The sequence below is a fragment of the Heterodontus francisci genome, chromosome 1, assembly GCF_036365525.1.
Source record: "Heterodontus francisci isolate sHetFra1 chromosome 1, sHetFra1.hap1, whole genome shotgun sequence".
NCBI lineage: Eukaryota > Metazoa > Chordata > Chondrichthyes > Heterodontiformes > Heterodontidae > Heterodontus > Heterodontus francisci.
The window spans coordinates 76,924,752-76,937,039 of NC_090371.1; the positions used below are offsets into that span (position 1 = coordinate 76,924,752).

Sequence of the window (12,288 nt, forward strand, 5' to 3'; positions counted from 1 at the left end):
GATGCAGACTCCTCCACACTCTCAGCCATAGTGGTGAAACTTCTCACACTTTCCAATACCTCGTACAGATGTTTGTGTGAGGCCAGCAGTTTTCTCCTTATAAGCGGGACACCTTGAAGTCCTCATTTCTATCATCCTCAGCAGAGCTTGGCAGATGCAACCCTCCAGCAAAGTCTTACCTGGGAGGTTTCGATCACCACTGGTGCTGGGTGTTTCTCCATGTGCAGACTCCGCAAGCTCACTGACTAGTGCATGTGAACTGCCAATGTCTGAGCTGGTGCCTCGGAGGAGTGGAGCACTTGACGGAGTTAAAAAGACCTGCACCTCAAGCTAACAATGTCATGAAGGCTTGTGACCTGCCCAACCCTGCCCCTTGTGCAATCGATTCCACCATGAGGTAAAATTGGGACTGCTGAGTTTGTACAAAATACAAATACTCGGAGTTGATAGGCAGATATGCTAAAACACTGTATAAACAAATAAATCTTCTTAGACCTTATTGGTCTACATGCCTTTTTTCAAGAAGGATCAAACATCACAAAATACTATGCACCTTCACCTCTGCTTTTGTAGTTTTTTTGTGAGCCACTCCAATTATTTCCAAGACCAAACCAAGCACCTATTAACTTTCTTCCCTTCCTGTGTGGGAATGCCTAGCCTCTGCTCATCAACAAGATATGGTTAAAATTCAAGACACACGGTACAGGCACAACCCATTTTCTTGTTTTATGAAAATGTTATCCAAGAATTGAAACAGTTTTGGCTATTTTATACAGTTTGCTTAAGGTGCAGTGTACAAGTGACTACTCAAAATGGGCAGAGCTGACCATTTTGTGCATTATATGATACAATTGCGCTCTCTTTATTTTGTGTGAGTTAATAACATTTGGAATTTGGAACTGATGTAGTTATTTTTATATTAGCTTTTCTAAATGAAAGCCACTAGGTGTCTCTGCAGGTTAGAGTTTTAAAGCCTCTGCTTTAATTCAGAAAATATCAGTTCAATTTTCCTCTTCTCAGCACTGATAGAATCAACATCCCTCAGAGGCAGGGGAGAGGAAAAAGGGATAAAGAACAATTGTGTCTGGTCTCCACCCCATTATGCTGCCCCAGGGCTTTCCCTCTGAATGTAACTAAGTCTGAGCCTGGAGTTGCTTTTATAATGAGGTGAGGAGGTGGGAAAGAGAGGTTCAGGCCTCTGACCTCATTCTTTCTCCAGTTACAAAGTTTGGGCACCTCAGCGGGAGGGTGGGTCGGGGCCTCCTGAAGATTTCTTAGGCAAGTGTATAATTTTTTTCTTACCCCCAACCCAAGGTTAATATGAAGGCCTTGAGACCAACAGGTTGTGGCACTGCAGAGGCTGCCAATGGTGGTGGGCAGAAGTGTAGAGGCAGGCTTCTCAGGGCTTAGTGCTATTAAGTCATATTGATCAAAAGCTTCCAGATCTGGCAGTGCTAAGCTGATTGATCTCAATGGGTGCAGCAGATGGGGCTTGTTGCTGCTCCTGATAACTATCCAGTGAAACTGCCACATGCTTGAAATAGTGTGTGTGTACCTGTGTGCATATGTGTTCACATGCATGTGAGTGTGTGCAAGTGTGCAGGTATCAGACAGGACACAGGTTAATTTTCAGCTCTCATGATTGGTTAGCCTGCTAACAGCCACTGTCCAGGTCCTCACAGGAAAAAATACCACTATAGCAAAGTAATAAATGGCTCCCAACATCCAAATCAACTGTAATTCAGTAAAAGTCAATATTGTTAGGAGAGGAGAATAATAAAAAGGAGAAAATTAGAAGAAAAGTACAAATGAAGAGAAACTGAATTTACATGTTTATTTAATTTTGTAACTAATATTTTTTCCATAGCTCTAAGTGGACACGGACGACGTGATTCAGAAGAAGAAATTGAAACGCGACAAAGAGATGAAGGTATTGTTACTTAAACTGAAAAAGATTTGTATTCAAGTTTTGAAAGGTATCTTTCCGGTGATGGGATCAGAGGAAACCATTACATTATTTTAAATTGACCACAATTTTGTTCAGGGCAAAAGAGGAAGAACTGGCAGGATTTCTGGAGTGAGTGGCAACATTCCATCAGACCCCACCTCCTCTTCAGCATGAGGGATTAAAGGGAGCCCGGTACAAGGACTGTAAGAACCTAATTCCCTGGGAATTTTTAATGGGAGCACAGTGACCCACCGGAATCTGGTCCCTTCTCAAATTCAAAGTCATCCACCCAGCTTATGTCACTGTAGCACCTTCCCACAACACAAATTTCAGAGCCTATGGGGATGAAATTGGGCTCAGAGGCACCCATTTTTTAGGCTCTACAGTGCCCTTCGGTTACCAAAATGGCATCTGTGGCACGCATGCACACTTCTGACAGGAAATGGCTAGATGCCATCTTGGTTAAGGGGTTAGCATGCACAATTAACATCCGCTGGAACATCATGACATCAATCAGCGTGCAATGTTGATTTAACGCCAGTGCTGCCATTTTGGAGTTCCACACTCCAACCGATGCCATCTCTTAACCTCTCAAAGCTGAACATGCATTAAGCAGCAGGAAGGAAGGATCCCCCACCAGCACAATTTAAAGAGATTATCAACTACTTTCAGGTTAGTCACTGGCTGATTTATTTTAGTTGTTTCAAGTTTCAAAAGTCTATAAGAAGTGGTGTGGTAGGTGCTGACTTCAAGGCTTCTGCATAAACCAGTTCCTCCCAGATGTGAGTGAAATAGACCTTCCTCTTGGAATAGAGCATGATTGAGAGAATGAATAGCGGTCACATAGAGGATAATCTGCTAGAAGAGGGAGGAGGAGGAGGTGGAGAAGGAGGAGGAGAAGGGGGAGGAGGAGGAGGTGGAGAAGGGGGAGGAGGAGGTGGAGAAGGGGGAGGAGGAGGAGGTGGAGAAGGAGGAGGAGGAGGAGGTGGAGACGGGGGAGGGGGAGGAGGTGGAGAAGGGGGAGGAGGGCTCTCAGCAGGTCATATCCACCCAAGGTGTTCAGGGAGCAATTTTCCTACCTGAACCTCAGCGACGACCTATGTTTGAGGTATCTACACTTCACGTAGGAAGTCATCACTGAAATCTGCCAACTGCTGCAGCCACATCTTGAAGCTTGCAGTCCATTGTGACATAACAGAGGTAACGGAGGCTCTTTATTCAAAGAAGGAGAACGTCATTCCGTTGCCTCTTGCCAGAGAGAAGCAGGAAGAGCGGGCACCAGGGTTTGCAAGGATTTCAGGCTTCCCTGTGGGACAGGGTACCAGTGACTATAAACACTGATTTCTGGGCATCGCATATCAACTCTGCCATAAATTGGAACCAAAAGGGATTCCACTTCCTCAGTATCCACTTGGTGTGTTACCATAGGCAATGCCCATCAAATCCTGGCAGCAGTCATGATACCTTCATTCTGCAGCTGTCCTTGTGCCAGCTGTAATTCATCCACCAAGGCAAACCAAACCAAACTGGATGACATGGATCTTGACTCTGATTCACAACCCAAGCAGATGTGTGCAGCATGCATAAAATAACAGGCATGCTGCCATAAGAAATGTGATACAGCACACCAGTGGCATGGTGAAACAAAAAGTTGCTGCCTGGACTGCTCTGGGGGAGCCTTGTAGTACTTGGTTGAGTGGGGTCGCAAGTTCTGTGGTGGTGCGTTGCATGCTGCACAACCTTGCCAACAGGAGGGAAAAGCCCTTGCCACCATCTATCAGGTGAGAAGCTGAGGATCAGGAGGACGAGGAGAAGGAGGTGGAGGTGGAGGAGGAAGAGGAGGGAGGCTACAATCTAGACAGCCCCTTTCTCCCTGAGCTGTATGTGAAGACCTAATTCGAGTGCAATACAATAACCTCAAGCCCAATTCCCCATTCACAAAAAGTTCCACAATATTCACCTTCTTTCTGTCACTGACCATCAATTGTCCACTTAACAAAAAAATGCAAAAATAAAAGCCAACTCAAAATACACATTCCAAATCACATATATAAATTAAACAATGCTATATTGTACACAAATTTCAACTAATCACCCTTTTGCATTCCCTTGGTGCCTGTCTTGCATTGCCTTTGCCTGTCCTAGTGTTCCAATGCAGTGCTACCCCAGTGGCTGCTGCATGGCTGCTGGAAGGCAGCTGACATTCAGTGGAGGACACTGCAGATGGCCTTGGAGGATGACCTCAAGAAGATTTAGGCCTTCCGAGATCTAGCTTCAGACTGCACCACCTCAGCATGGGTAGCAGCAGTCCTGTCTGGCTAACTGACAGGCAACAACAATGGAGCTGGTGGAGTGGCAGTGGTGGGATCATGAATGCTGTAATCCAGAAACAGGATAGTAGGAGTGTGCTCTATGGAGCCACTGCCACACTCCCAAGGTGGTGCCTCAGCCTTCCTTGTAATCTGTTGGAGGATAGATTGCTGGGCTGCTGTGAGAGCCTGCAAGCCCTTGGAACACTGGTATCATGGCCATGATGGTCAGAGGCTGGGAATTCTGCGGCAAGTAACTCACCACCTGACTCCCCAAAGCCTGTCCACCATCTACAAGGCACAAGTCAGGCATGTGATTGAATACTGTCCACTTGCTTGCTTGAGTGCAGCTCCAACAACACTCAAGAAGTTCAATACCATCCAGAACTAAGCAGTTGATTGATCGGCACTCCATCCACCACCTTAAACATTTGGTCCTTCACCACCGGCACACAATGGCAGCAGTGTGTACCATCTACAGCAACTCGCCAAGCCCGCTTCGACAGTACCTTCCAAACCCGTGACATCTACCACCTAGAAGGACAAGGAAAGCAGACACAATGGGAATGCCAGCTGCAAGTTCCCCTCCAAGTCACACACTATCCTGACTTGGAAAGATATTGATGTACCTTCATCATCGCTGTGTCAAAATACTGGGATTCCTTCCCTAACAGCACTTTGGGAGTACTTACACCAGATGGACTGCAGTGGCTCAAGATGGCAGCTCATCACCACCTTCTCAAGGGCAATTAGGGATGGGCAACAAGTGTGACCTTGTTAATGATTGAGAGTAGACTGATGAGGCAGTAATTGGCCAGGTTGGGTTTGTCCTGCTTTTGTGGTCAGGACATACTTGGGCAATTTTCCACATTGTTGGGTAGATGCCAGTGTTGTAGCTGTACTGGAACAGCTTGGCTGGGGGCGTGGCTAGTTTTGCAGCACAACTCTTCAGTAGTACTGCCGGGATGTCGTCAGGGCCCATGGCCTTTGCGGCATCAAGTGGCTTCAGCTGCTTCTTGATTTCATGTGGAGTGAATCAAATTGGCATCTGTGATGTTGGGGACCTCAGAGGAAGCTGTGATGGATCATCCATTCGGCATTTCTGGCTGAAGATGGATGCAAATGCTTCAGCCTTGTCTTTTGCACTGATGTGCTGGGCTCCCCCATCATTGAGGATGGGGATACTTGTGGAGCCTCCTCCTCCTGTTAGTTGTTTAATTGTTCACTACCATTCATGACTGTATGTGGCAGGACTGCAGAGCTTAAATCTGATCCATTTGTTGTGGGATTGCTTAGTTCTGTCTATTGCATGCCACATCCACTGTTTGGCATGCATGTAGTCCTGTATTGTAGCTTCACCAGGCTGACATCTCATTTGAGGTATGCCTGATGCTGCTCCTGGCATGCTCTCCTGCTTTCTTCATTGACCCAGTGTCTTGATTGGAATGGTAGAGTGAGGGATCTGCCAGGCCATGAGGTTACAAATTGTGGTTGAATAAAATTCTGCTGCTGCTGATGGCCCACAGCACCTCATGGATGTCCAGTTTTGAGCTGCTAGATCTGTTGTGAGTCTATCCCCTTTAGCACAGTTGTAGTGCCACACAACAGGATGGGACTCCGTCTCCACAAGGACTGTGCGGTGGTCACTCCTGCCAATAATGACATGGACAGATGCATCTGCATCAGGTAGATTGGTGAGGACGAGGTCAAGTAGGTTTTCCCTCTTGTTGGTTCCCTCACCACCTGCCACAGGCCCAGTCTGGCAGATATGGCCTTCAGGACTCAGCCAGCTTGGCCAGTAGAGGTGCTACCGAGCCACTTTTGGTAATGGACATTGAAGTCCCCACCCAGAGTACATTCTGAACATTTGCTACCCTCAGTGCTTCTTCCAAGTGTTGTTCAACATGGAGGAGCACTGATTGATCAGCTGAGGGAGGGCAGTAGGTTGGTAATCAGCAGGAAGTTTCCTTGCCCATGATTGACCTGATGCCATGAGACTTCATGGCATCCAGAGACAATGTTGAGAACTCCCAGGGCAACTTCCTTCTGACTGTATACCACTCTGCCCCCACCTCTGCTGGGTCTGTCCAGCTGGTGGGACAGGACATAGGCTGTAAAGTTTGATCCTGTGAGTATGATTATGTCAGGCTGTTGCTTGACTAGTCTGTAGAACAGCTTTCCCAATTTTGGCACAAGCCCCCAGATGTTAGTAAGAAGGACTTTGCAGGGTCGACTGGGCAGGGTGTTCCTAGGTTGATGCCAGGTTGTCCTTCTGGTTTTCTGTAGCAGTTTGGTACAACTGAGTGGCTTGCTAGGCCATTTCAGAGGGCAGTTCAGGGTCAACCACATTGAGTTGCTGTGGGTCCGGAGTCACATGTAGGCAGATTTCCTTCTCTGAAAGGTATTAGTGAACCACATGGGTTTTTACAACAATCTGGTAGTTTCATGGTCATCATTACTGACACCAGTTTTTTACTCCAGATTTATTAATTGAATTTAAATTCCACTATGGTGGGATTTGAACTCATGTCCCCAAAGCATTAGCCTGGTCCTCTGGATTAATAATCCAGTAACATTACCACGACGCCACTGTCCCCGTCACTCACACATGCGCATTGCCTCTTTAATGTGATGTACAGCAGTTGCTAAATGCTTTACTCCATACTTCATTGATGATGCGTGGCAATTTTATCTTGTCATTTTTATATTACTTTTTTACATCCCATAAAGAGGGCTAACCTTTCTTAAGGCATTCCTCCCCAAAAGGAAAGATAAATGGGAAAATCAACACCAGACTTCTGTCTCCCATAAAGAAAGACTTGCATTTGTATAACGTCTTTTACTACCTCAAGACGAACCAAAGCGATTTATACCCAATGAAGTACATTTAAAGTGCAGTTACCTTAATAATGGAGAAAACACGGCAATCAAATTGCACACTTCATGGTCCCACACATAGCAATGTAATAATGACCAGATAATCTGATTCTTGTGATGTTGACCGAGGCATAAATGTTGGTCAGGATACCTGGGAGAATTCCCCTGCCCTTCAAAATAGTGCCATAAGACCTTTTACATCCACCTGAGAGGGCAGATGAGGTTCATGTCTCATCCAAAAGACAGCACCTCCAACAGTGCAGCACTCTGTCCGTACTGCACCGGAGATTCGATTCAATATTGTTTTATTTGCCTTTTTTCTTCCACTAACATAATCTTTATATCTATCAGTAAACAAAACTGGGCATTTGTATGCTGAATTCTTTTGGGCTTCACTGATGATGTAGTAGTGGAGTTAGGCCGCAGATCAGCCATGATCTCATTGAATGGCGGGACAGGCTCGTGGGGCTGAATGGCCTACTCCTGTTCCTATCTTCCTATGTTCCTAATGAAATAGCTCTCCTTAAAGTTATAATATTTTTCTTTCCAGGTGATACTGTTGCCATTGTGTTCGGATGTCTTTTTGGTATTGCTGTCATTGGCTTTGTGGTTGCTTTTGTCATTCAGAGGTATGTTGATCTAATTCAGACATAATAACGTCAATTATGTGTAAACACAGTTAGAAATACATATTGTTTAACCATTCTAGAAACAGCAATTATGGAGGACAGCCTTTGCTGGTATTACCTGCATTCCAATATGCCTAATTACCGCATCTTTGGATGGCCACTTGAAGGAACTAGAGTGGGACTGACTGGATAGCTCCATGCCTCTGGGCAAGATTAATAGCTTGAATAATTATTTCATAAGAAAACATAGAATGAGTAAAGATTTTCACATTGGGGGACAGAGTGTAAAAGGGGGGGTAGGGCGGGGGGGATTGGGTGTGGCAGTTGCTGCAGAAGATAATGTGGTCAAGCAGGGGATGAAAGTTGGATCGGACGTAAAAACACCAAGGAGGAGAAATGCGGCTTTATCTTCAGCTTGAAATGTATTAAATTCATAACTTTTGGGAGACAGCGCTTCACATGCATATATCATGGCAGGCACAGATCTCTTTCCTAAACATGACACTTACAGTTACAATAAGGCAGGGGCAAGGTAATTTAACAGGGTTCTATCTGACTAGAAAGCTGCAGTGCACATGCACTGTTAATTATCTGGAAATGAGTTTAAGGGTATAAATCAATACAAGGATTTGATATTCCTTTTTGCTCTACTTTTAGTGAACTGTTTAACATATTTTTGTCGAGTTACTCCATGCGCATTTGAAATAAACAGATTAGTGCTTTTGTTCAAAAAGTGTAGACAGGAATTTGATGTGAACACATTAAACAGTGTGCTAAAATAAGCAGACAGAGAAATTTCTCCCCCTTCGTGTTCAAGTTTGTAGACAGCATCAGAACTATTGATTTGAAATGTAACTGTCACTGCCAAATGTCTATGATTTTATATATATGACTCATTAAACATTCCTTCTCTTCACTAGGAAAAAGCATAAAAGCCAGAGAAGCAAGTCAAAAGGAACAACAGAAGTAGAGATGCAGTAAAACACTGTACAATCTGCCAAGATCAGGAAGAAATTGCTGTGTCCTGGGGATCTACAGTCATTTGTTGGAAAGATTCCTTGAATTTCTTTATTTTAGATAATGATTTTGTACATTGACTTTTTTAAACCAGATGAATAGAATGTTTTGTGTCACATACTCCATAAATCTACTTGTGCTTCTCTTTCACAAATGCAAAGAACACAATTCATCATCTTTGCATCTGTGTTATTACCAGTGGGGAATCCTATTATATTGCTTATCTCCATATATCTATTATATATATATGTGAGTATGTGTGTAATAAGAAGGCTAACGGTACATTAACTAAGTGAGAAACAAGTTGGAATTTGATTACATTTGCTTATACCTGTATTTTTGCTAAAGTTTAGATTAAATGAGGACTATACCTTTGAATTTGTGTGTACTCTGATGTTTAAGAATTGACTATTTTGTGAGAAAAAGAAAATTGTAACCTCTTATGGAGAATACTTTTTAACAAAAACATACTACAAAATATTAAAAATGTAATAAACATAAAATATAAACACAAACACATGTGTCCCTACTTATATAGGAGAATATTCAACTTATGGATACGTTTAACTAAAATAACTTTAAATTTTTTTTAGTTTTGTGCCATGCACAGAAGTTAACTAGAAAGCAATTCTCCAGATATAGTAGGGTTGTGAAACAGCCATAGATATGTACATAAGTATGTCCTGTTTGGTAGCTACCTTTCAACATATTTCAATCTAAATTGGGTGTGGTCTACAAATACCTTTGATTATTTGGGATAGTAAAACATTCTGTGAAAGAAATCATGTCAAAGTATAAATGATGAAACCTGTTTTAAACAATACAGTTTTTTTATACAGTGGTCATGTGTCATATTTTTGTACTGTGTAATACAATATGATCACTTTTTTCCTTGTTGTTACATCAATTAGAATTCCTCTGCCTCTTTAAATGGTGTGAACAGGCAGGAGCACTAAATTGGATCTTATTGCTTTTGAAAATTCAGGCAGAAGAACACTGGCCAAATTTTCAAATATTCAGTGATACAGATATAACTCATTGGGTTTATGCATCTATTGGAAATATTCACCAAGCTTCAACATCTTTACTAATAACTTCTGTTTTATTATGTGAAGATGAGTATCAAATAAAATTTAATCTGCCTGCCCACCTCCTGACTCCCCCCTATGTCTACTGCCTTTGAGTCTACATTTGGGAGAGTTTCTGGCTACCTCAGGAGTTCCATCCACTATATCCTCCTTAGGCCCAGTGGAAGTCACATCAACTGAGTATAGCTGTTGGTTCCATGCTGGGCCTTCAAAAGGCTCCAAAAATGTTCCCGCTCACAAAGTTGCATAAGATTGAATACCTTAAACCTCAGGAAGTAATACAACTCTGGCTTAAACGGATCCCACATGAGACACAGCTCCACCTGAGCCGCAGAATAATGCAATTTGCATTGTTGTAATGTTCCTATCTTTTCAAAACAGCACACTACCAAACCTACCACAAGGAGCACAATAGGAGATCCTTCAGTATATTAAGAAACTGTGTACCGACTTTTTAAAGCTTGAAAAATCTTCAGTTAAGAAGACATCATAACAACATGAGTTTCTTCATACAAAGCCTGGTATGAGCTCCAATAATACAAATTCCTCTGGTTATGTAGACCTTGTGACTGCAAAGCATAAGAAATATGTACAGTAAAAAAAAATCTGTAAATAGCCTGGTGGAGTTGCACATTATTTGAAAATTGGGCCCTTAATTCTTTTAATATTTAATAAATTCAACTGTGAATTAGTTATGCAATTGAATTTGGCAAAATACAAATGCCATTTAATTTTTAAACAAATTTTATATTTTTTGAAGCCACAGACTATAATCATTGTGCGTTTTTACATAGAATATTGTGTTAAATATTATATATTTGACATATCAAATTTAAAAATAAAGCTGATACAACAGTGCCTATTATTCCATAAGTCATCATACTTTGCCAATATTTATACTGCCTTTGTTTCACCATATCGGTTAGAGAAGTTTAGCTGTTGTTTTTGGCCAATATTATTTGCATACAGGTGGTGTATCATGTTTTATATTTTTAGTGTCAGAGTTGGCATTGAAGGACAAAGACCAGTCATAGGACATATATAAAGGTAATAATCTCTGTTACCTGGGCCAAGTGCCAGTTGGCATAGGTTCAAGCAAATTAGAGAATTAAATGCATGGCTCAAAGAGTGGTGTGGGAAAAAAGGGGTTTTGATTGATGGGGTACAGGCACCAATAGTCGGCAAAGAGGGAGTTGTTCCATTGGGATGGGCTCCACTTAAATCAGGCTGGGATCAGCATCCTGGCAAATCGTATAGCTAGGGCTGTGGATAGGGCTTTAAACTAGAAGAGGGGGAGGGGTCAGGTGAAGGGAGATTTAGAAATCTAAAGAGAAAAGTTGAGGCAATAGAGGAGTGTAGCGATTTGCATAAAGACAAGCAGAATGGAACAGTAAGGGACAGAGAGTTTAACGCTAATAGTGCATCAGTGAATGAGGTCCATGCAAAGAATAGTAGTAAACGTCGGGTTGAATTCTGGGTCAGGAACGTGGAACTGCCCGTGGCGGGATTGTGAAAGTATCTTTGAGGAGGCGGCCAATTAAGTGGCTGCCTCAGGAAGTTCCGTCTAAGTAAGGAAGGTGGGCAGGCTCCTGAGTCTGGAGGGTCAATAGGATGCCCTCCTGCACTGGTAGATTGGCAGCCCCACTGTCAGAGGTTGCAGCTGCTGATGTCGGTTGGAGAAAGAGAGAGTATCTCAAGATGGAGGCACACGCTGAAGACTTTTTAAAAAGGTAAAATAAAAAGTGGCCACAGCTGCCAGACTGTTGTCATGGAGGGGGACCCCCTCCACAGGACAGCCAATGGCCATAACTGTGGCCAAATCACAATTGCGGCCACGGGGTTGGGTGGGGGGAGGGTTAAAAATACTAGATAGAGCGCTGGCGTCCTGGTCGACCACCTCCATTCATTGGCCAGGATTCAGTCTCAGTGAGGGAAGCCCAACTGCCAACTGGAAAATTCGAATTGGCATCTGCACAATGGTCTTAATAGGGCCTTTACAAGGCATAATTGGCGACTCGCCATTTGTGGGCGGGTAGCTGTCATCTCCCCACCCCACTTCCCCCCAACCAGCCTCTTTGAAAATGACCCTGAAGTGGGAACATCTCTGCAAACTGCCATGACAACCGGCAGTGGGAAGTTGCTGGCCCGTCCGCCTCCATTCCCACCTCCAAGGCCCTTCCAAAATCTGGCCCACTATTGCAAGGTGACAAAGACTGGGAAACAAATATTCCAGGATACACAACATTTACAAAGACAATCAGAATGGAAAAAGAAGACAATAGTAAGAAAGGAACTTGGCTCAGAAAATCAGGAAGTGGAATCAGTAAGGGTGCAGAATTAGGAATAACAAGGGTCAGAAATCGCTAGTGGGAGTAGTTTATGGGTCCCCTAACAGTAGTTATACTGTTGGACAGAGTATT

At 43.3% G+C, this 12,288-nt stretch overlaps 1 protein-coding gene across 2 annotated transcripts in view; it reads left to right on the top strand.

Annotated features, from left to right (window-relative positions):
- The window catches only part of tfpil (tissue factor pathway inhibitor-like), a 47,041-nt gene extending 37,746 nt beyond the window's left edge, over window positions 1-9,295 (top strand). For both annotated transcript variants that reach the window (XM_068052515.1, XM_068052421.1), the window contains 3 exons: window positions 1,868-1,930; window positions 7,685-7,763; window positions 8,684-9,295. In XM_068052515.1, the coding sequence (XP_067908616.1) occupies window positions 1,868-1,930; window positions 7,685-7,763; window positions 8,684-8,744 (203 nt within the window). In that variant the 3' untranslated portion in view covers window positions 8,745-9,295. The remainder of the gene's footprint in view (window positions 1-1,867; window positions 1,931-7,684; window positions 7,764-8,683) is intronic.
- The last annotated feature ends 2,993 nt before the right edge of the window (window positions 9,296-12,288 follow it).